Genomic DNA, 25,139 nt, shown 5'->3' with positions numbered 1-25,139 from the left:
TTGTCTATTGTTACGATTTTTCAATGAAAAACGCGGAACAGATTGATAGATAGATTGTTTATGCATTTAAAGGGAAACAGTAGATTGAAATTGATAATTTTTCACATACCCCAGCTATTTTTCTGGAAACTTCACGCAGGAGTAGACGAAGAGTATGTCGAGTTATGATTCTCGGTTTGAAAGCTCCAAATTTCCACTTGCCACGAATAATCCCGGGCGCCCTCGTAATATTCTTCAGTATTTTGTCACTTATTTCACAAATTTAAACGACTTATTAACAAATATTCAACTTCTCTACCTCACTCTGATAGCACAGATCCGATTCAAACGATGCGTAGTGGCGGACTGAACTCATATTTACGTTTCTGCGACGTGATTGGACCCTTTTTAAAAATGGTGCGCTCTGATTGGTCGGACGTACGAACGATATCATTGGCCAGCCAGTTCAATCGCAGCGGCGCTACTTTTAAATCCCATCCGCGGGTCCGGCAACCTATCGATAGAACATACACATACTTTCCATAATATTCTTCAGTATTTGATCACTTATTTCGCAAATTTAAACAATTTATTAACAAATATTCAACTTCTCTACCTCACTCTGATAGCACAGATCCGATTCAAACGAAGCGTAGTGGCGGACTGAACTCATATTTACGTTTCTGCGACGTGATTGGACGCTTTTTCGAAATGGTGCGCTGTGATTGGTCGGACATACGAACGATGTCATTGGTCAACCAGATCAATCGCAGCGGCGCTACTTTTAAATCCCATCCGCGGGTCCGTCAACCTGTCGATGGAACATACACATACTTTTCGAAAAGAATATTATTTTTTATACTTTTTTAAACGAAGATACTATTTAGGTACTGTACTTTTCTACCGTAAAACCTGAACGTTTAACCCGTTACCATGTAACATCGATATAAATGTTCTCCTTTAAGTTGAAATAAAATTGTTTTTCATTCTTATCGATATTAAATATTGACAAATTACTACAAATTTTCTTTTTCCTACGAAATTATTCAAGACAAGGAAGTACTAATCATTAATAAGGGGTTAATTCATTATAAAATAAAATAGCGTACACTTTTTTCTTAGTAAAAACGTTATTCTAAATCGTTGTTTAAGCATGCAGTAAATCTTTTTTATCAAATATGTTTAATTAAAGTTAAATTAAACATGTTTTCTACTAAATGTATCCAACAAGAGAAAAATTTTTCATATTCTACCCTTGAAAAATTCAAGTCTATTACTGAACGAAACCCTAGTTTCACCAGAGGATGGTATCAACGCAATTTTCGTTGTACGCTGGTCGAACAGGGGCGAGGGTGCTCGCACGAAACGTTCGTTGCTACCGTCTCCATCGTTAGTCATAGCAGCTAGCGGGCAGGTACGGGTCATGCGAAGAAGTAACAACCTTTGCAAGCGGGGGCCATCGGAGCTCGGGGAAAATCAATATAAGGCGAAGTTGGTTCGCAATCGTGGCGCGATCCGATCGTTCTCCTTGAGGAGCGGACGAGGATAGGAAGACAAAGAGGAAGAGAATCGTATCGCCGGCTAAGAATCCGTTCATTGTTATACCATCGTTATCATTCGCTGGGCGGTGGTTACTTATAGGCTTGTACTGCGATTGGCAGAGGGAGGAGGACGAGCCGACGACAAAGAAGATAACGGGGCGACGAATTTCGAACGTGGAGCCCCGGGAAAGAGAAAAGGAACGAATCGTGGATCAGTTGTTCGATCATAGAGGTCCGCGGAGGGTGTCGGGACACGCACATGGACATGCGCACGGTCGGCCTAACGCTAGGGGATGCTCGCTGACCGCCCGACAGTTCGTTATCGTCGCGTCCTTCGCATGGATACCGGTTGAAAGTTTCGTTGGTTGGGGGTGTTCGTGGACGAGGTTCGCGTGCGCCCTAAGGGCCTCAACGGAGCTCGGTGTCTAGGGCTGGCAAGGGCCGTGCAAAATCATCCCCTTCGGTCTAAGGAGCCTCGAGCCCGCTGAAGAGCATGCGCGACTAGCGGACACACAGGGGTTGTGTGTTGCAGTCAGGGAGGGGCTGGCTTTCTCTTGCGGCGGAGTGACTCAGAATATGCATTCCTGAAACTACATCTTCCCGAAAGAGTGATTTTAATCCGTGTGACATGCGTATACCGTTGACCGATCGACGTGCCGTGTACCACAGCTGCGATATTCGTCCCGCGATGTCATAATTGGTGGCAGTGTCGAGTGTGTTACGTGGATCGACTGTCAGCTGTCCCTTCACCATGAACGTGAGTACCCGCTGTCTCCCGATTATCGACTCGTTTCGTTCTCTAGCTCGCGTGGGCGTTCCTCTTGTCCCGAACAGCCACGGTCTCCACTCCTCCCGGAACCCTGAAAAAGAAAATGAGCATCGTCGTTAGTATATTGCCCCCCATGGTCGCGCAATCATGGGGCCCAGTACGTCGTTGACCTCCGCCTGTCGTGGATAAAATCGATTGCGAAGGTTACCTCTAATCCAGGAACCTCTCCTCTCTCTCTCTCTCTCTCTCTCTTTCTCTCTCCCTCTCTCGCCCCTGTACTGCACGATCGTTCCCCGCTCGTTGGTCTCGATAGAGCAGCATATTTCTTGGGATTCCTCAGGAATAAGGCTGTCTCAAGGTTTCTAATTATCGGCACACATGACTGGCACCACCGATCTTCTACAAGAAATTGTCAAGATAAAAATCGGCCGATCGATCTTCCCTGGTTGATAATTGACACCGTATCTACAGACACGGTGTTACCGGTTATTTAACAAATCTCGAAAGCCTACCATCTACAGATTTCTTAATAAAAATTGTTCGGTGGACAGAGCGTGAACAATATTCTATGGTACAGTATCTTTCGGTGACCCAGAGATTATGCCCTATGAAGGGTTAAACAAGACAATATGTCCCGATCGATTCCTCGGAGCTCGGCAACCGGAAGATAAGTGTACCAAGAAACGATCCTTATCTCCCTCTGTCTCTCTCTCTTTCTTCCGATCTCTCTGTCCTCTTTCTCTCTCGCTCTCTCTCTTTCTCCGTCTTTTTTAGACGTGATCTCTCGTCGGGATCGGGTGACCTTGTTCCCCGAAGCACTCTTCGGGTTTTGTTAGTCGAGAATCGCTGCCGGTTGTTGTTCCGCGAGTTAATTACGATTCCGATGCTTTTATTTGTCCTCTTGGATTTTTCTATGCACCAGGAACAGAAAAAGAGAGAAAGAAAGAGAGAGAGAGAGAGTAGGGAACGAAACAAAGCCATGTGGGCCGCGGAAAGAAACGTGTTACGGAATTGCAAAGCCCACGTACCCGAAGAAGCATTATCACGGCTGCGACGATTCCTTAACCCTTTGCGGTCCTGCGTGTTCCCGAGATATTATACTAACTTTGCTAAGTATCGAGTAGGAAATAATTCTCGTTTCCGAGAACATAATAATTAATATTTATACGATTCGAACAAAATTCAACAAAATAAGTTGCTGAAAGATTACTTCGACGCGGAGAGTCTAATGAAACGATTCCAAAACGATCTGATAAGATCTGCTGACGCTGCGGTAAGATTACAGTTTCTTGTGCAAATGGGCGCGCGTTTGCAATAGTGGTTTCGAAAGTCCGTGGCAAAGTAGAATTTTGCGAGTTTCGTTGTAATTAACGGGAGGCTAACGTTCGCCACGAGGCTGGCCGCATCGCGTGATCGGACGCTTAAAAACGATCGACTGCGCGAAATTCGAAAAATCACCGGAGCATCGCAATAACGGGTCGCGGAGAGCTGGATCACTCGGGTTCCCGTGATTCCTCGCGTTCGTCCCGTATCGAATTCCGAAATTGTTGTTCCATCGGCGCCGTGGAACGCTGGCACGAGAAGCATTTTTCCTTTAACGATGTCCATCTTGCTCCTCCGGACAGAGAGATGCAAGTCTTCGTGGGATACTCGTTCGCTGCACTTGTGAACGTTTAAAAATAGCGTCGCGTTTTATAACGCGTGAAACGCGAAACAGCTCGGGAATGTGGATTTCTTCTCTAAGTATGCATCTAAAATTGAAAAACAAAGAAAGTTAGTCCTCGTCGCTTGAAAAACTAGGGCTATTTTCGAGAGCCGCCGAATCATGCAAATATCGATGGAAATTACTATTCGGACACGTTACTCTGGTTGGAAAATACTCGACGAGCTTCCAGACGAGACCAATTAATAATCCGATAATGTTTTTCAGGCCTTGGCGACAGATATTGTCTGCGGCAACGGAGACAACGTTGGTGAGTTCGGTTGCGCATATACGTTCTCGTGATTTATACTTCTCACGACCCATTTACAATGCAAATCGATCTTCAAAGTCGGAGCAAGCTATATTTCGTAGCGCTTTCAAGCTAGATTATCTTTTCCTTTTTTTCCATGCAGCACGTTCTCCGCCTCAATGTACTCTTCCGTGGCATTCAGTTTTAATGGCACACGATTTTGTTTTTCACCCTGCGCACGAGTATGGTCGATACAGTCTCTTCTCGATACATGTCGCAAATATCTGGCTGATAAAAGTCGCAGAACTATCCCCACTGCCGCGGGGTATACCCCGAGAGGGGCCTCGAAGCTCGGATAATATGACGTTCAGCGTGGATCAAAGAATAGTGTGTCCTGGACGATATATGTCGCTGGCAAGACCCGTGTTGTTGACATATGTCGAGAAAACACTGTACTGCGGATGATTGTGCCTTTTCACGTTGCGGTTGCTATTTAATCTGTAACAGTAGTAATTTATTACTATCTGTAATAGTTAGACTGCGGATATTTATGCAATATCCAACCTTTGCAGACAAATTTTCAGAAAATGGAATGAAATAAAATCCTATTTTCTACGGGACCGGCCTCTGCAGATCCAAAACAAATAAAAATCGTACTAAATTCTATCGAAATTGATGTTACAGCTTTTTTTGAAAATTTTCAGAAGCCATAAATGCACAAAGATATGTGGGTGACGGAATTATTTGTCCAGGTTTTAAAATTAATTTTTACGTTGATATATTCATTGTACCGAATTTGATTAGGATTTGTAAAATGCAAGACAGTTGGAGGACTACTCAGTATCATACATTTAATTTTTTTCAATTTTTATTTCATTAACACTAGGTTTACGGGACCCGTCAAAATGACGGGTTCTAATATTTTTAATTTAAAATTATTGAGACTCTAAGGATGCATACATGAGAAATTATTTAGCAAATTTATTTCTTTGGGTATATATTATTTTTAAAATATGGCTAAAAACGTGGGTTGCACGTTCTTGTTATTTTTATAAAGTAATGCAAAATAGTCACTTCTAGTGCTCCGTAAACCTAGTGTTAAATATCTTACTTTGATTTTATAGAATTTTTGGGGTTTCTAGTTTGGCGATCAAAGTGTTAAACAAACTGAGCGAGCGATTTTTGTACGATTCAAGTTAGGCGATCGAACGGGAGGATTTTTAAACGCACAGTCGAGATAGACCCGGAAGGGTCTCGCAAGGGTCAAAGGTCGGGCGCTGAACCCTTTGCACTCGAGCCTGGAGATTTCATTTGAACGCGAAATGTGCAGCAATTTGTGAAACACGCGTAATTTCTTTCAGTGGCGCCTCGGTCCGTTCGAGTGCAAAAGGGCAAGCGGGGTCGATCGAAGTTGCGGAGGATCGTTGATTTTTCAACGCGTCATCCCGCATTGTCCAGTGAACCGCATTGTGGTTCCCCGGGTATATCCTTTTGCCCGAAGTCATTTCGAGAACAATGCACGCAAAGGGAGCCCGGTAATGCGATTGTGGCAAACGGGATTATTTCGGCGCGTCCCGCTTCTTCTTTCTATCTGTTCGTAGAACAGCCGGTCGTCATCAATCGGATCAATCCCGCATCGATTTTTCCCGTTTGCTTTGCCGATTTGCCCGGCAATTACGTGATCGTTAAAAGGGCCAAGATTCCGTAGATTCCCGATAAGGTAGAGTGGCCACATTACCGACAAAAATGGGCGAAAAACGGTTTTACGTGCCTCAACTCTTCGTCCTTATATGAGAATATTTTTCGCTGGGAAAGGGCTCGTTCGAAAGACGAAGGTTCAATCTAGCGCGCGTTGGTCATGAGCTGACGAGATTATGCAGATATTTGGTAACATAATCGTTAGAAGTAGGTCAAAAATTGACGATGCGCATGCCGTGGAATCCAAGCATTTCTATGCCACAGGATGAGTTTTCCATCTTAAATCATCGCATTCTTCCTTTGTTCAACATAATCAACGTCAGCTTCCTACATCCTCGGACACAATGGTTTTACTCACCATTCTATAAAATACGAGTTTTAATGCATTTAACTGTCTTTACGCAAAATTGTAAGAACCACGACCTGGCTGCGGACCCTTACTTTGTGGGGCGTGATATGCGTCAATGGCAAGAATGGAGAGGAAAGTTGAAATGATTTAAGAATTTATTATTTTAAAACGATCCTAGTCACCCCGAGAACTTTGCAAATTCCGTAACCTTTCGCGCGGGTTCACGGCGCTGGCCGCAATGCCGACAAATCGGAACGGGGCACGCGCCTCGTTTGCGACTCGTCGAAGCTTATCCAACTTCGCTCGGGGAACTCGAATGATTAGGAGGTAATTAGCGGAATAAATATTGACCGACGGCGGCCTTAAATATTCCCAACCTGATCGCTCGAGGATCAAGTTTCGCCCCGATGCACAAATTCTGCAGCGCAATGCGGCCGTTCGGCTGTGAAGAAGCTTTAAAATAATTATTTGAAGAAAAACAAATGTTTATAATATACCACGTTTCTAAAACGGACTAAAAAGTATAAAATAACATTTCCCAGCTCCATACAGATAGTCGTGGAAATTTGTGATTTTGAATAGCTATGAAAATACTTGTAAGATTTAAAACGAGAAATGTGGGGCGCATGCAGTAGATAATTGATGCGTGAATAGTTCACCTAAGACACTAACAATTTTATTGCACTGCAATAAACTGTTGAGTGAGCTTTCTCAATGGCAGCTATTCTTTACGTTCCTTACTATTTTATCTTGCGCCCCACGTTTTTCGTTTTAAATCTTCCAAGTATTTTCATAGCTATTCAAAATTCGCAATCACTTTTCAGGACTATCTTTGTGGGGCTAGGAATCTGTATGGGTCTAGGAAAAATTATTTTACACTTTTTAGTCCGTCTTAAAAACGTGGTGTATTGAACAATTTTTTTTTTATTTAAATAATTATTTTCTGCTTTTAATCTTGTGTGTGTTGTCAGCCAGTTCTGGCCTATGTTTATAGTTTCAAGTATATAGCTCATCGGGAAGTTAGTTTCAAATCAATTGCAAACAGACAGAAAGCGAGTTCACAGTGAATTCTCGATATTTGTCAACAACACGGGTCTGGCCAGCGTCATGTATCGTCCAGGAGACATACAGATGGCCTCTCGAGCTTCGCGGCCCCCCACGGGGTATACCCCACGATAGTGGGGATAATTCCGCGACATTTATCATCCAGATCTTGGCGACATATATAGAGAATTCACTGTGTTTCTTCCCGACACGTTTCTTCGGACTGTGCGAGAACTTTTGGCAAAATAATTCTGGACAAGGTTGCTACAACCACACTGCAGATTTTACGCATTTTATGCGAAACTGTCGTATTGTTTTCGAATGATTAAAATTGTTAAGAAAAGAAACAGGTATCTACGCAGCTCCTGAGTCTCGCAATTGATACAGACGATTTTTATTTGGCATAAAAATCCACAGTCTAGTTGAAGCCAAATGTAAAATAAAAAATTTGAAATGATTTCGACAGGTTCGGTAGTCTCTGTGTTAACACTAAACCTAACACTAAACACTTCTTGTATACCTATTCCTGCCGCGTGCGCGGTCTAAAGAACCGATCTTTAAAAAAGTTATTGTTAATATAATTAAACGTAGATAATAGTCAATTTGTTGCTGAATGTATTAGTAGATGATCAACTTCCATAAAATGACGATACAAATTTATATAATTTCAATCATATAAAAAATACTGCGATGCTCTCTCCTCGATTTAGAACATTGTACTGTGTCGTCCACCTTTGCGGTTTGGATGTATTTGCCATGAAACAGTATGATCAACCAGGCACGTGGGTCACTTTATAGCTTCTCATTCAATAAGGCGGCTCACTTATTTCGATTTGGCCATGCCACGTTGAGAATAGTTTTTCTTTTATACTGATCGTTTAGATTTAGAAGAGTAAATACCATATTACAGTGAATCCGGGATATACGTCGCCTAGACTTCTGAGTTAGCCGTCGCGGAATTATCCCCACTACCGCGGGCTATACCATGAAGCTCGAGAGCCGCCGGCGCCAAGGAGTGCAAACATAACACGGCTCGGGTATATCGGTGTGAGCCCAGGACACCACTACTAACCCAATAAGAAAAGTTCTTTATTTTTCATTATTTTTTATGGGATTTTTGCCAACATATTCGTGGCATTTTCTAATGAAAATGGTACCAAATATGATATAATTAATTTACTTGTGTAACGAACGATGAAAGTTACTAGCCATTACAATTATATTAACGGAAAATTAGTGTAAATATGTTCCGAATCGTATCGTGTTTGGTATTATTTTAATCGGAAAAATTAAACAAATATATTATCCTGAAAAAATAATTGATAATATAAAAGTTTAAGTTTAATCGTTCATTACGCAAGCAAATATCATCGGAATCATATAATATTTGGTTTCATTTTGATCAGAAAAATGCCGCGAATATGTTGATGCAAGTCCCATAAGAAAATAATGAAAAATAAATAAGTTCTCGAGCTTCGCTGTGACTTTGACAGATAACTCATAGGACACACGAATTACGACGTGTTTACGGACCGCGGCGAACTGTAAATGGCGGTGACTATCGCTGTCCTTTTCTACGTTCTGCATCAAAGAATAGTGTCTCTACGACGACAAGACCCGGGCTGCTGACATATAACGCGCATTCAATCTCCTGCGGTCAAATTGACCGACCGCGATATGTAGGACAAGGCTACATACATTTCTTGGAAAAAAAAAATAATAAAACGAGAAATAATTACTCAAAAATACATTGCATACATACTTTAAGAAAGGTCGTAAAGATAAATAGCGACGTGATCATGTTGTACGTACGAAATTGTACGCAGAAGTTTGAAAAGCTCAATTTGACCGACCGTGGTAGGTTTTAGCGTTAAGTATCGTGTAGCTCTGCCGCTTTCTGTAGCAGCCCCGGAGATCTCGGGTCGAAATCGACCCGGTGGTTTCGAGGAAGGGTGGAAGGGGTGCAAAGGGCTCTCGATACGAAACACGAGCGCGTTATATGCGTTGAATGAGCGAGCGGAATAGAGCTGCTCTCTATTCCGGCCGAGGCGGAGCGGGTATTTATTAATAGAGATTAAACTCCGCGTCGTGTCGTGCCGTGTGCAAACGCTCTCCCGCGCGGGACGCGTGCTGTTAGGGCAGTCTGAGTCAGACTGCGGTCCAGAAACCGATTCCGCCAAAATAAACGCTCGGGAAAAATTTCGGTTGTTGTGTGCCCGCGTGTGTTCTGGATCGTTCGGTGCAGCAGTGTGCCGCTCTCTCCGTGATCCTCGCGATCATCGGATTAATTTCTCGGGGGAAAAACCATTCGGTGGATTCCAGCGAGATCTCCAGTGTCAACGAGCTCGGTGTGCCTGTACGAGTGGCACTCACTCTCTCTCTCTCTCGCTCTTTCGATGGGATCGGTTCAATAACGAGCGGATGTGGATTATTCGTTGAACCGATTCGTTCAGTGGCCAGTTTTCGTTGGCGTGTTACGGTCAGCCTGTGCCCAGTTAGTTCTACAGTGATTTTTCTCGTGTTCTCTTTCTCTCTCTCTCTCTGTGCGCTGTGTGTAGGCTCTCTCCTTTGTGGGGAGAGGACTTGTGGACGGAATCGCACACTAACGCACAGGTTTGGCCTCTCTCTTTCACCACCGATCGATCCCATTGCATCGCGTGTGTCCCCGACGCTCGCCAACGTTTCCCCGAGGAAGGGGGAAGTGATGTTTGTCCCGTTTTTTGAATGCCACTCGATATACACGAGAGAGAGAGAGAGAGAGAGAGCAAATCCGATCATAGGTCGACGTTCATTTGCCGGCCGGGGGAAAATTAATTCCGATTCGACGAGTCGTTACGCCTCGCACATCCTCTATTGCACCGACGACGGCCGCGCGTACTTAGGCTAATGAACGCCCCTGCGCGCATTGTTTACGGCCACACGGCCGAAATAAATCGCGAGATCTCGCCCGATATTCTTGATCGTCGCACCCCGTTTTCGTTTCGATCGCTAGACCGCGGATCGCTCTTTAACAATATCCTCGGTTTTCGCGCGAATGCACAAACATCTTGCTGTCTATTAATCATCGTCATAGGAGAACCAAGCATATTTTGCGGAATATTTGACAGCATGTTGACTCGTCGCCATTCGCGATAAATATAGAGTTTCTCTGAAATCATCCGCAGACCCGATTAACGCAATTATAGACCGTGTGACTCAACATTCCGACAGTTTTTATCGTCCCGCCCGTGTTCGAACGCATCAATCGCTCTCTCTTTCCTCTCTCTCTCTCGCTCTCTCTCCCTCCCTCTCTCGGTCGAATATTCCCCCGTTATCTGAACGTTCGATTAACTCGAAACAATTGCCTCGCCACTTGTTGCAATTTAGGCGGTTGAGCGCGTCTGCTGACGTAACGACTATTATTACTATTCGCCGCATAGGTCGACGCCAAAAAACGCGTTTTAAAACTATTCCGTCGCGTCTAACCGACACTTCCGGTCCCGCGATTTCCGGCTAATTTCGAAATCGCTCTTGATAAACCCGATTCGTCGATATCGGTTTTACAATAAATCAGATTAGAACGCACTAGCCCGAATCCTTAAGTACAATCGTTTTAAGAAGGTATTCTAGTTTTTTCTATCTTCAAAAAATATATAACTCAAATACGAATAAATACATATGCAAGATCCCAATGCAATGGGTTCAACAGTTTTCCCGTAAAACTTCAGAACATCTTAAATACAGGAAAGCCCAATTTGTCGCAATAGGCTTTAAACATTCATCCTGAAGGGGCTAATATTTTAGCCAGCAACGAACACTTTACCGTTGCAGAGTCGCTTCATGAATCGCTCTAATAGCTTCTTTTAGACGCAGTACTGTCATTAAAAAGGCCTATTAGCAGGCTTCCGGTGGTCGAAGCGTTAAAAGACTATCGAGCGGCTGTTAATGAATAAAATGTTAAGGATTTCGGGCTGAGTGGGGGTCCGACGAGCTCGGTACTCGCGATTCCTCCGGTTTAAAGGGTTAAAAACCGAGGTACTGCGTACCGAGGAGATACGGGACGGTCCTCCGGTCGGTTAAAAGCAACGACATAGGTGCAGCCGCGACGGTGTGCCTTCATTGTCGGAGGCGTAAACCGTGCGAGCGGTACCGAGCGTCCGGTAAACAAAGGCATCTTTTGAAAGGTGTCATCGGCTGGCTTGCAGAGGAGTAGATCGACGGTGTTCCGTGGTGTGTTTCCGTTCGTCAAAGGTGCAAACATCTTTCATGTTGGAGAGCGTGCCGGTAGAGACAGCGACAGCGACGGCGACGACGACGACGAAAGAGTCGAGTGTGCAGCGGAAAACACTTGCGGATCCGTGATGTAACTTTTTCAAGTGGTAAATGTACACCGCCGCGGCTGTAATAATGAAAAGTGAACAGTTTCAAACGATGGACGAGCGAGATTCGTTGTGTTCGCGGCTGGACGATTGGTAAACTTTGCCGAATCCGGCTTCTTCGTGTCTTTTGTAAATACTGTTGTTGTGCTTTGTTCTGCTCGAACGGTTTGTACAGAACCGTGCCGTGATATTGTACAGTTGAATCGGACACGCGATAACAGTGAAACAACTTTTGATCGTTATCCAACCGTGAAAGCGTTACTATGTTGTAACGCGACCACACCGGATAACGAAACCTTGAACATTGACAAATGATGATAGTGCTCCTGCTGTGCATCATCATGAAAATAGCCGAATTCTCTGTGGGCCGTGTCAGCCCGCCATTGCAAGCGCCGCCAAGACCGCCGATCCTTTACCGAAAACGGAAGGGACAGGAAGCTAAGTATCGGAAGAGGACGGATCAGAGATGCAACTGCTTCCTGTACAATCGTAAGATCCGCTTGACGTACCCGTAGCATGGGAAACTAATCTCTAACTTGAAACGCGCGAGTTTCGTCTCTGGTTAACGCTTTAGGATGGAAATGCAAGTCACATCTCGGGTTGATCTGACTTTTACCAGATCTTCCTTTAAGGGTTTTCTGGGTCTAGGATTCTCTGACATGTCCTCGAGACTCTGAATTGTTTAGACACCAAAGCATAGCTATCGCCGATAGCATAGTTATCTGTAATTTAAAAGGCGCGAGGTTTGTCTCTGGTTAACTCTTCAGGAAGGAAGTGCAGATCACGTCTCGGGTTGATCCGACTTTTACCAGATCTTCTTTCAAGGGTTTTCTGGGTCTAGGATTCTCTGACATGTCCTCGAGACTCTGAATTGTTTAGAAACCAAAGCATAGCTATCGCCGATAGCATAGTTATCTGTAATTTAAAAGGCGCGAGGTTTGTCTCTGGTTAACTCTTCAGGAAGGAAGTGCAGATCACGTCTCGGGTTGATCCGACTTTTACCAGATCTTCTTTCAAGGGTTTTCTGGGTCTAGGATTCTCTGACATGTCCTCGAGACTCTGAATTGTTTAGAAACCAAAGCATAGCTATCGCCGATAGCATAGTTATCTGTAATTTAAAAGGCGCGAGGTTTGTCTCTGGTTAACTCTTCAGGATGGAAATGCAGATCACATCTCGGGTTCATTCGACTTTTACTAGATCTTCTTTTAAAGGTCTTCTAGGTCTCGGATTCTCTGACATGTCCTCGAGACTCTGAATTGTTTAAAAACCAACTTATAGTTATCGCCGGCGCTCTATTTCTTGCTGAAGAATCGACGTGTCCAAGAATCTCAGAATAGTCGCGCAAAACTTGTACAGCAGATTGTTACCTCCGTGTACGTGTGTGTGTGCGCGTGCAACCACTCCCACGCATCCATCGCCACTGACATACAGACACCGACGACAGCATCGTCGACGTTCAAGTTCAGCTAAATAGAAATAACATTCGGAACAAGATTATTGGGTCTGCGTTCGATGTCGCTGGAATGTTGAAACGCGTAAATATCCGCGGTATACCTGTAACTATCTAAGCTCGGCCGTGTCACTTATACGTGTTCGCGATGCTCGCGTTACATCACACCTACTCCACATGCAGCGGTGTTAATTTACCAGCGAGCATTGGCGTATCGCGCGCGCGGACAAGTAAGGGATCATCGATCAAGTGTCCCGATCGAGAACAGTTCCATAACGAACCGGGCTCTCGGGAAATTAGTCACTGGGTAATTAGTCACCGAGACTGCAGACAAAGGAAGGGATATCTTGTTTCATTTCAAGCGATACACTTCAGGTTTCCTAGAGACAAACTATATACAGTGGAAGGCCCCTTGTATAATCCCTCAAAGGCGTAGAAAGTGATTTACGACTACCTAGGAATGTGTCGTACGTTCCCTCCTCGTTTAGGGACGAAAAGAGTCGGTTTCCCCGAGTTGAAAAACTCCTCTCCCACAGTCTTGCGTGAGAAATGGCGTCGCGTCCTACTATTTCGAGTGGCAAACTCTGTGGGAGTGTTCTATACCATTTCCAGAGGCTTTTGCCGCGTTTCTTCTTTCTCCCTTTCTCTCTGTGCTACTGCTTTTAAATAATCGTGCGTTTGCCGTCTGGCAAAGCAGAATACGAGCATGTGTGTACGCCGTACAAAAGCGTAAATGTCTTGCTTTCAAAACACGTAAGCTCCGGCCAAGCTACCTGAAACAAACACCGACAAATAAAAGAATGTTTTCCGAGCGGAGATACACGCGTAAGAGGATAACAAACGCGAACCAAGCTCCGAATAAAGGCTGACCGTTTAACTCACCTTGCCAGAAAATCGCGAAGCGTAAACGCGAGTCTCAACGAAACGAACCGGTTCCCCTGGCAAAAGTATTCCCGGATTATATTTCGCACGCGTAAAATTTTCGTCGGCTTGCGAATTTCGGCTCTTCAATTTCATCCCCCCACACCCCCACCCCCTAACCTCGGTTAGCTCGTTCAACGCCACGCTAAAATTAACTCGTGCCCTCGACACTGCCCGGAGAACGAACCAACGCGAATCATTTTTCTACCGAGATGGAAAACCGAGTCCGTTTAATCCTAACCTGTTGACCGGGCGACGACGAGATAACTCGTCCGCTCTGCTCCGTCGTTTATTTTCTTCCTTCTATGGCGGAAAATTCTTGCCGCTTGTTGCCCAATCGACCGCTGCTGCAAACATTCGAATATTCAAGTCTGGGTATTTAAATATTCACGGTGAAATGTTTAAATTCAGATACTCAAATTCGTATGCTGAAAATTCAATCGCTCGAATTTAAATATCTAAATTCGACCACTTTAAACAGCTAAACGCAGCCACTGACATTCAAATATTCAGATTCAAGCTACCATAATCAACTGTTCGCATTGAAATGAAAGTTTTATACGCACGTTCATCGGGAGCCAATCAATCGGTCAACAGGTTAGGACCATCGAACGTGCAACAGTTTTCATCCGTCGTCGAATTGTCATTTGTAATGCGAGTCACGTTGACTTACCTCGCCGTCGGGACTGTGCTGGAACTCGGAAATAAAGTTAATTAATTGAACGAGACGGCGAATAAACGTTGCCAAGTCCTGCTCCTACCACTGTCGCATTTTTCACGTTCTACGGTGGAAAACATCGTGGTCTGGAACCATTCTACAATGAGGAACCCAATTATTGTGGGGGTGCCAACTACTCTGCCTATATTAATTATACTTATTTTTAAAGCATGGGTATTAAAAAAGAGGTATTAAATTTTTCTCATTAAAATGAGTTAATATCTGTTATGTATCTCTTTTTTAAATATTCATTATACTTTAAAAATAAGTATGATTAATATAGTCAGTTGGCACCCCCACAGTAATTGAGTCCAGGAAAAATAGTTCCCTTCGTTGATTTAATCGAATTGTTACCTCGGTAAAAATACGAGAGCGCCCTAGTAAACAATTTGCTATGCATTTGCTACTTTTGTCTACAAATTCCGATCCATATGTTTCCGCATTAGGCTCGGTATTTGAGTGGAAAGTTTGCAGTAAAAATTCCATGCCAAATCCGGATCAAATCGAAGCCAAACCTTGGCTTCGTCGTAGAGGGCAGATCGGTCGCACTAAGAGCGAACCTAACCTAGTTCTAAGAGTAAACCTTGCTTGTAGGAGGAAAAACGGAATTAAATTATTGAAAATATATGAAACTTAAAATTATAAAATTTAGAGGTTCAAATAAGATTCTATTTTTCCTCCTGCAGCAAGGTTTACTCCGATTTTTCCCGATATGTCTAGTAGAGCAAAGACTTAGTGCTGCCCTCTATAACGAAACCAAGGTTTGGCCTCAATTTGGTACTCAAATTCCAATCCACTTGTTTCCACATTTGGCTAGGAATTTGTCGACAAGTTTTGGCGCCAAATTCATACAAAACAAGGACCAAATTCTGCTCTAAGCAGGGTTTGCTACCAAATGGACAAGCCTTTTCCTAGCAAAGTGTGATACAAACATTGCGCAAAATTAAGAATCGCGGCAAAATTTCGAATGGGTCCCACGCCGCGATCGTCATACGTTTAAAAAACAGGATTTCGTAGGCTGTTTAGATGGGTTTCTCGTTGTTTGTAGGAAGAATAGAATCGAATGTTTTTGAATTTCAGCGGGCAGATATTTCTGCGAAGAGTGGTAACGTAACCTTAATTCAAACGGTGTTGTATCCGATTTCCTTTTGCCCACCCTTTACGCTGGATCGGTAATGCTCATGCGCCGCACGAGCAAACCGTGTGCTCCGTAGGCGCAGTTAAAATGAATTTCTAAGTATGAGCGATGGGCGGGTCGTCGCCATATGGTCGTGGGCATTAGTGTTTTCGGTTAACATTTATCTGGCGTAAATATTTTCCGTAGAACCAGAGTCCAGCGACCGTGGCGATGCGGTGGAAACGAATCATTCGAGGTACGGTTGCTGGTTTACGCTCAAACTAATCTCATCTGAATCACAGTACATACATACATTCTATACCTAAATACGAAAACCTATTGTCTATCTCCTATCTGTCAACTCTCTCAACTACTAACTACATGAATGATATAGCGCGCGCGCTAGTTGCAACACCGTCGCCGCGACAATACACAACATTTTTTAATAATTACACTTAACGACTATGTACGTGCAGTGGGCGAGAAAAATATTCTTACACCTCTTAGCCATGATCCCGATAAGACCTAACCTATCGTACATTCACGATTAATCACGATAAACGAAGTGATGCAATCGAATCTCCAGATATTATTACAAGACTAAGACGATTCCTTCTTTTTTTTTTCTTCGATTAATTCCATCGATCGATCAAAAATTCGAATCGATTGTGTATTCCGCGTCGATCGTCGCACGTCCACGGATATTTTCGACGTGACGTATCGATTCCGGTGTGGTCGACGGAAAACGGAATCATTCTGTGGTCGAGGCCCTTATCGCGCGTTATGCATGATCCAAAACAACGCATGATTTTATATTCTAGGTATTGTTTGGATGTGTACATATCTGGGTTGTCGTTCAGAGGAAGCGGTTTCGAGAGCGTCTTTGTGTCACGCGCACTCACAGACGTTGCCGATTGCCTAATCTAAAAGTACCATGCTCCAGTCGATCGATTAATTATTTATTACGTGACAGCTAACCTTAAAACACGCCCTCTTAAGAGCACTACAATGACGCGCAGCCTTGATCATCCCCGATACGGAGCACGAACGCGCTCGCTCGAATACGTCCGCCATAACCTTAGCCTGACGTCATTGGCTGACAATTCTACTTTATCGTGAACGTTCGACGGGCGCACGGCGGATGAGGAAAATACTTACATCCTTATCAGTGCGTCGTCGGTGGTTTTATCGAGACTAGCTGTCCACCGATTCCCACTATTCTAACGCCGTAGAAATGTCAGTCGTCGGTTATCGCGAGCTCGTTGTAAACTCTGTGCGCGGTACATTCGATAACGAATCGTTATCAGGTAGATTGACCTCCTACCAGCGATAATGCGACGATGTCACCGTGAAATTCGGATGTGTTTGTTTACCCACGTGGCCCGTTTCACGGACAGACCACGACCGACCCGAACGTCTAATTGCAAACGCCTGTCACGGACCGTAAACAATGGGAATACGTCTCATTTGATCGTATAATTGTTGACACTGGTGCTGGCTTAAAAAAATAAAACGTTTGAAATGTATCGGAAGGGGCAAACACTCTTAAAAAACTTTGCTACCATGCGTACGTGCATTTCCATTATTGCTGCTGTTGTTTTCTTTTGATTTTGCCTTTTCTTGAATTTGATATTATTTTTATACTAATTTATTTAACATTGCGTGTTGTAGGTGTAGGCAAAGGGGCTGCAGTGATGGAAGATCCACAAACACCAGGCTCCGATTGCAATTCCAATCCTGCCACAGATTCCATGCAACACGACTTGATTAGTTCGGAATTTGTACAGGATAATGTAGAGTATCAGTGGGTCGTCGATTACGGGTATGTTTATAGTGTTCGTGTATCGATTGTTTTTGGGTAGAGCTTACAGTTGTGCGTAACATTTCAGCTACAGAGATGGAGGCCTTCATATTCACCCTAGCGTATTGTCCTCGCTCTCTGCTTCGTATTCTCGAGAGGATCTGGGTTACTATGACGATCTGGCCCGCAATCTGGATGCTAACTTGGCTGAAATTGACATGGAAAGTTTTCGCACCGCAGACATTCATACTTTGCTTACAGCTCTGCCTGTTATGTGCACCGATCCGGTTCAGCATTCGGAGGTAAATATAATAGAGATGGTTATATATGCTATCGATAGCATAATTCATCATTTTCTCAACATTATGTTGCGGATAAAGTTGCAAAACAAGTTCTCTATTATTCAGATTTTGAGGCAGATGGTTGTTTTTATGAAATATCTTGTTTCTATAGAAAAGATCTTTCATGATAGTTAAGTAAATCACAGTTAGCTCGTTCTAAACATATTGTGTATTCCAATTTCGTGGCAGTTTAACTATCAAAGGGAACGATATGCCAGTATATCTGGATCCGTTATGGAAAAGCTTGACATCGGTTCATCTATCAGCCCTCATACCAGCAGCCAGGTATGACAATGGCTGCAAACGTTCAGTTTCTTTTGCCCTATGTTGACAACAAAGAACAGAGATTTAAACTGACTTGAGTTTTATGCTTATTACAAAAGTAAAGTGCAAGTTTGGTTGCAGTTTCTCTGCATGGCCACCGAAAGAAATGAGTTTAAGCTGACTCGTTCACGGATATGACAGAAAACGAGAAAGATGTTGAAAGATTGTCGAACTAATAAATCGAGTTGCGCCATTTAACATTACGTTGCATGGAAATCAGCTCTGCTAGTTCCGCAAAATGCATGATGCATCGCATCGGTAGGCACGTGGAATATAATAACGATATACCTTGAATTTAAGGGAGAAGATTCAGCCTGTTCGACGACGGACACGATTTCCATTTGCAAATCGTCGTTGTTATTTTCCCCTCTGAAAGAGACACCCGTGCTACCACCGGGGGGTAGCTACAGCGTCGACTCTCTGGACTGCGAGGATATGTTGCTGACATGCCAAGTGAACAACAAAGATAACTACACTATCGCCTTTGAGGGTAGTATCACAATGTACTCGGATGGCTCTCAAGATTTTGAAAATCAAGGTAAACTATATTCACCGGCGCGCAGTTGCAGCGAGTCTCGATCTAATCGCGGTATGGTTACTTCTTACAGAGAAACAGAAACATGACGAGGCGCCGGAAACGTATTACAATAGGGCTACGGACTTGAAAAACGTGTTAGATTTATCGATGGCGTGCTCCGACTCGAAGATTTATACCACATGGAGCAACCTGAAGCACTCTTCCATGAACAAAATCATGACTCGCCATCCCTCGGGCAACAACAACACGAATCCCGAATTTTTACAAGGTGTTGGGAATATCATGCCCGGGGCGAATAAGAGGAGTCAGAGCCTGCCGGATCTTACTCAGGCTACTACTCAACTACAGCACATCAACAACGTACCTCTCAATTTTTCCGTAAGAAGTCTAACAAACGAATAATCGAACGAAATTTCCATAACGAGATGCAACCGCTTTAAATCGGAATATTTGTTTGTTAACAGGTCGACTCCGCGGAATCAAATAACCATGCGCAACAGTCGCACAGCTCAGGATCCGTAATGAGCCGTTCAATTAACGAAGAATGCTCCGACAGCGGGGAGCATGTATCATCGTCGGGGAAGAAGCTACAGAACTTGAGCCTCGTCAAATTATTTATGAAACAGAAGAGCATGAGCGCCGACGGAATGAGTCTGACTTTCGACCAGTCGGATTCAGTCAGTGATAATGGATGGCCTACAAGCAATAGCGCTAGTGATAGTGGTACTAATACGAATACGAATACAAATACGCAAATACAACGGAAAAATCTAAACAATACCAGCTCGAAATGCCAGCTACCGGAAAGCGACTTCTCCATCAATTGGGTGAAAGGAGATCTCCGCAACAACCAAGAGGCGGAGAAGCAACAGGGAGACCTTCCTAACGACATTCCAAAACATTCGTCGATGATCATCGAGCAAAAAGATGAAATGATGTCGTCAGCATCCGTGGAGGAACTGTCCGAAAGTTTGTCCAAGTCCGATTTAACGCACGACAACGATAACATCCAAAACAGTTTCGACGTGATATCGAACGGATTCGACCAGCAAAAGAAAACGGCGTGGATCCGATCGTTGGAGAAGAAGTACTCGGTCTGCAAAACAACGGGCATTCAGGCGATAGCCGAGACGGAGGACAACGGTGTTCAGACGTCGCTATTGTTCCCAGAACCACCGCCGGCGGAAAAGGAGAAAGAGAAAGATAAAGAGAAAGAGAATCCGTCTGTCAGGGAGACAATTGTTAATAAGAAACCGGTGTACGTTGTTTACCCGAATTACGCGTTACCTGATTTATCGTTTCTCAATATCAAAGACACGAGGATGGACAACGTAGCGTTGAAGCCGCAGTGCTACGGGAGAAACAAGGTCAGCTGGAGACAAAACAACGGTAAATCATCCAGCAGACCGTTCTCGTGCAACGACATAGACGCTCTTCGTCAGCGTGGGTTCTCGCACGTTAAAGACTGGGAGTCGTTGACATTCCTTCTGCCTATCGAGTACAAGAAGATCCTGCACGATGTGCCCGAGGTGTCCAAGCACATCAACATCAACGAGGAGACGAAGAAGCCGCTGTTCTGTTTGTCGCCGCCGATGCGCCACAAGTCTCGACCGATCAGCGAGATCATGCCAAACAACACGTCCTCGACGAGCAGCACCGCGACGCAACCGTCCTCGGGGTATCGGGGATCTTCCACGATACTGACCGACTCCTCGACGAATCAGCAGACGTCGAACAACACGACCAACCCGTTGTATCTTTACCGTTACGATAGTATTAGTTCCGAGGCCAGTTTAGTGAGTAACGATAAGAAGGCGTACAAGCAAGTCAACAAATCGAAAACGGCCTGTCCGTCGCTCCCGAAGAGATCCATCTCCTTACCGCACGGAGATCGCGAGACCGATCGTGACCTCTCGAATGGGAAAGTGCCGCCGAGGCCACCTCTACCTAGAAGTATTTTAAGGAAAAACAAGGTCCCTGCGAGCAAGAGGTACAGCATGTTCGAGATGGGAGATGTGGAAGAGATAGAGGATCATCAGACTCCGGAGGTGAACAAGAGGATGTCCTTGCAAGAGCCTTATTACATGAACAACGACCTGCAGTTGTTGTATCGTGGGAAGATCGTCGACTCCGAGAAGGACGTTGACGAGATGGAGGAGAGGTGCCACGAGAGGGTAAACGATTTGAACAGCACGGGAGACATTGAGACTGAAGCGTCGGAGAATAGCGAGGACGATGTGAAACAGCTCGAGGAGTATCTGAAACGCAGCGGGTTCAGCTCGCAGAGCAGCGACGGGGACACCGAGGATCCTGATGTTAAATTGAGATCATACGTGAGAAAGTTCTTGGCTCTTCGAATGAACAAGGATGTTACCAAAACTACCGATATGCTAGAATCTCAGAAAAAGACTGTCAGCTTCGCTGTAAACCAAAGAAAGAAATACTTAGACAATAAGGTAGTGTATCGGGCTCGACACATTGTTTAACGCTAGGTTTACGGAGCACTGAAAGTGACTGTGTTACATTACTTTATAAAAATAACGCAATGTATCTGTCCAACTTTTCAGCCATTTGTTTTCTATTTTTGGCAAGTATTACAGGAATATGTTCATTCGTTTCAGACCAATAATTTAAATTCTGCAGTTCCAAACGAGCAGACTAAAGATTGCGCGCTTACGGAGGAGAGGAGGGACACGAGTCCTGAAAGCAGACCTCCGGATTTAGACGACAAAAGAAGTACATTATCGTCGAAATTACTATTTTCTTTTACCGTAACGATGCCAGCGAAGCATCGACTAACGCAGAGAATTTTTCAGAGATGATATTATCGGTGAATAAGGCGGTGGATTTATTGTTAAAATATTGGAACGGAGAGTCTATCCACAGTAGACAGAATTACGGTGATAAGAGCGAGTGCGCACAAATCTGTCTTAGTCACCTATGTCCTGCTTTGTATGCCATCATGTCGGACGGACTGAAGCCACACCTAAATTCTACATTTGGACCAATAACGAACAGCGTTTGGCAGGTCGTCGAGGCGTCTTCTCAGCAAGGGCCAGTTACTAAGACGTTGAACGAACTAGTACAAAAGATTAATGGCGAGGACGTTATCACCGAGGGGATGTTGAAGTTTCATGCATTTGTATTTGGTCTGTTAAAGTAAGTCTGAAACGACTACCATTCCGCGGTTAGATTGATAAATCCAATTATTTCGTTATTTTCTATATTTTCAGTTTAAGAGCTTTAGACGCGTGGTTCGCGTACCTGTGTACAAGGGAATCGATCTTAAGGAAGCATTACAACAACAACAGTTTATTCGTGAGCGCGTTGGCGAACGCGAACGCGCGCGAGGTCGTCGACGCTCTCCTGCACATTCTAAATCCTCTAGCTTTCTGCCCATTCCAGTTAGACCTCCTGTATCAGTATCGCCAGCTTCACAATAGCTTTGGATCTTTAAATAATCATAATATAAGCGTGAGTACTGCGGTCAAACATATTTCCCATTCTATTATCCGTCGCAAACACTATATTCAAACGAAATGTTGCAGGCCGTGAACTTTAGGAACGTCGACATCGCATCGAAGGACCATCATTTTGATAAGACAGACGCTTGCACGGTAGTTTCTAGTCCTAGGAAAGTACGCCCGAGGTCCTGTGTCGTTTACAACAACTACGACGAGAAATCTGGCCAGCACAAGTCCGACATGGAGACGGTTAAGAAACGTTTAAGCAATCCCATAGGCTCGAAAGCGTTCCGGGCTCTGGACAAGCTAACCTCCGAAGATTCCGAGGACTATACCGATAGTTTGGAGCACTCCCCGTTGAACAGGGCATCGAACAAGCACCATCATCATCATCATCATCATCATCCTGTAGCTCACGCGAAATCTCACAGTCCAGAGAATAAAACGGACGACGAGGACAACATGATCGGTGAGGCGAAATTCAGGAAAATTCAGGAGAAATGGGAGTCGATGGTCGGGAAGGAGGAGGCCAAGAATCAGCCGGTCACGACGTCGCCGATATCGCCAACGCGGACACCGACCAGTTTAGGAAAATCGAAGATTCCCAGGCTGCTCACGTCCCCGGTAAAACAATCGAATAATACAGGGCCCGTGAAGACGACGAGGTCCCCTGTCTCAGGTATTCCGTCGTTGAAGAAACCGGTGATGTTGTCGACACCGAAAACCGTACCAAAAAAGCCTGTAGAGTTAAGGAACAAAGAGACAACAAAGCGTACCAGCAGAGTGGACGAGGAGCACGTGGGAACCGCGAGAACTCATTTGGCGCGTCCCAGCTCTCTGCCCTACAAGTCTTACGGTTTAACGTCTAAGGAGAAGAACATGGTGTCCCCGCAAAGACGGGCAGCGTCCACGTCTTTGCCGAGACCAACCAGCCATGCTGCTGCTGCTGCAGCGAGAAATCCTCCGGCAAAAAAGCCCCTCAAGTAAGTAGCACGATAGCTCGAGAAACTTGAAAAATGTTGAAATTATGAACAAGGTTTTTCTTTATTTGGTTTTCTACCTATTTTCAGTTTCACGAAAAAGCCTGAATATTGTTCATGATTTTTAGTTGCGGTCCTGCGTCGCTGCGAACCCTACTCACCCCTTTCAGTTGCCAGATTGGTTTCTATATATTTTAATCGTTTCGTTTCTTTCTCTGTTTTCGTTCTTGTAGATTAGTTAAATAACAGCTCGCGCGTCTCGGTTCCAGAGAGGTGCGCACTATCACACAGAGAATCCCGTCGGACAACAAAATGCTGCTCGCGTTCGGAGAAGGCGAGAAACTCAGAGTGATTCTAGAGGTGGATAGCAAGTGGTTGTTATGCGCGAGGGGCGACCGGAAGGGTTTGGTTCCGCGGAGGTGTGTGTACAATATTCAGACTTAGCCCCACACCTAATGTCTGTGCCGGGGGAACACGTTCAGTGCGACGAAAGTTTCAACGACTTGAATCGCGCGACCGCGAAGAAGATAATATATATTCGACGAGGCGACGAAGAAAGCCGTGTACAGTGTAACAAAGGAAAGGCATAGAATTGTTTCTAAAGATATCATATAGTAATTGTTATTACTAGACCGCGGACTTTCATGCGAACTCAGTATTTTTTCATACTTTTTTCCATTTATCTTTTTATTGTCGAGACGAACACACGAGCTCAGAGATTTGATTTTCCTGCACCAGGGATTTTATCCAGTTCTTCGTTTTAACTATTCTTATTATTCGCACATTCGCATCGCGTGATCATTTCTGGCACTTACTTACTCTCTCGGTGAGTTTACGTTATTTTAAAGAAAACACTGCAAATATTTGATTATTTAATGTGTCTAACTCTTAAAACATTTGTATCATGTCCGAAGATTAATTGGAGCGTGTATGATGTTTTATTGATTTATTTTACAAGTTTGATGAATTTTAAAAATGCAGTACGCGTTACCCGATGCGAATGTATTGAGCACAGTTGAAACGGAAAGTGGCTTCAGGTTTTCGTTCAGTTGCATTTTCTGAGACGCTGCAGATGCATAAATTTCCGCAGTCTAGTTATTACTCATAACTGTTTGAATTGCTTCGACTTTATATCGGAAACTGCGAATAGTATTATTATCACTCACGAACAACCATCATCAAGAGTATGAAAAAGAAAATAGGTATCGCTAGTCATAGGCTTTCAAACCAGATTATATTTAATGAAATTGAACATACACCTATTTATAACCAGAAATGTACATATATACAGTAAAAATATATGATAATAATTACGGATGATAAAGACGGTAATGACATGTAATAACTTACGATTATTATGAATGTAACTGTGATCATAGTGTATAGGCGAGTAAGATTTATCAACTGCGACCGTGCGGAGTGTAAAACACGTCGAACTTTTTTATTTTTACCGTTGTGGCTTATATTTTTAGTCGAGTATCGATTCCGTACGTCGCATTGTGTTGTTTAACGAGCGTCTCTCATTTTTTTAAGTTCATCTGGTGTATAAATTATTATCGTCGCGCGCTTGTGGTTCGCTAAAAATCACATTTTTTTACTTGCTTCATGTATTCTTTCGTATGCGGAAGGGCATACACACAGTGTAATCAAATAAAGTCAACAATTGTAATTGTAACTCGTTTTTTCTGTATACTTCCTTTCTGTCATAGTATACTTCCTGTAAGGCATCCTGTTTCTTTAGAATATAACGGTATTACGAATACACCTAGTGTAGAAAATGAATCACGTTGCAAC

The 25,139-nt window shown here is 44.0% G+C and overlaps 1 protein-coding gene and 2 long non-coding RNA genes across 15 annotated transcripts; 1 reads left to right on the top strand and 2 right to left on the bottom strand.

The window, feature by feature from the left end:
* The first annotated feature begins 1,286 nt into the window (after positions 1 to 1,286).
* Positions 1,287 to 25,020, top strand: LOC143360348 (uncharacterized). Of its 13 annotated transcripts, none has more exons than XM_076799092.1 (13): positions 1,287 to 2,277; positions 4,220 to 4,262; positions 17,569 to 17,719; positions 17,787 to 18,000; positions 18,229 to 18,324; positions 18,664 to 18,901; positions 18,972 to 19,279; positions 19,366 to 21,357; positions 21,523 to 21,637; positions 21,718 to 22,060; positions 22,135 to 22,375; positions 22,450 to 23,348; positions 23,615 to 25,020. In XM_076799092.1, the coding sequence occupies exons 1-13, from the start codon at positions 2,272 to 2,274 to the stop codon at positions 23,787 to 23,789; spliced, it is 4,821 nt and encodes a 1,606-aa protein (XP_076655207.1). In that variant the 5' UTR covers positions 1,287 to 2,271; the 3' UTR covers positions 23,790 to 25,020. The 13 variants fall into 13 exon arrangements, with proteins under 13 accessions (XP_076655207.1, XP_076655206.1, XP_076655204.1 ...); XM_076799091.1 differs by lacking the exons at positions 1,287 to 2,277; positions 4,220 to 4,262 and adding exons at positions 9,454 to 9,945; positions 11,496 to 12,179 and having other exon boundaries at positions 23,474 to 23,755; XM_076799089.1 differs by lacking the exons at positions 1,287 to 2,277; positions 4,220 to 4,262 and adding exons at positions 9,455 to 9,811; positions 11,517 to 12,179.
* Positions 2,248 to 4,282, bottom strand: LOC143360351 (uncharacterized). Its single transcript, XR_013083256.1, has 4 exons — positions 4,154 to 4,282; positions 3,318 to 4,040; positions 2,498 to 2,688; positions 2,248 to 2,380 (listed from the first exon to the last, which is right to left on the bottom strand). It is a non-coding gene; the product is annotated as an uncharacterized LOC143360351 (long non-coding RNA).
* On the bottom strand, positions 12,197 to 14,422 carry LOC143360352 (uncharacterized). The gene is made up of 3 exons (XR_013083257.1): positions 14,304 to 14,422; positions 13,246 to 13,914; positions 12,197 to 13,157 (listed from the first exon to the last, which is right to left on the bottom strand). It is a non-coding gene; the product is annotated as an uncharacterized LOC143360352 (long non-coding RNA).
* Positions 25,021 to 25,139: the final 119 nt, after the last annotated feature.

This window comes from Halictus rubicundus, chromosome 13, assembly GCF_050948215.1.
Source record: "Halictus rubicundus isolate RS-2024b chromosome 13, iyHalRubi1_principal, whole genome shotgun sequence".
Lineage (NCBI taxonomy): Eukaryota > Metazoa > Arthropoda > Insecta > Hymenoptera > Halictidae > Halictus > Halictus rubicundus.
Note: the sequence above shows the minus strand (reverse complement) of the source record. Positions and strands in the feature narration are given on the sequence as shown.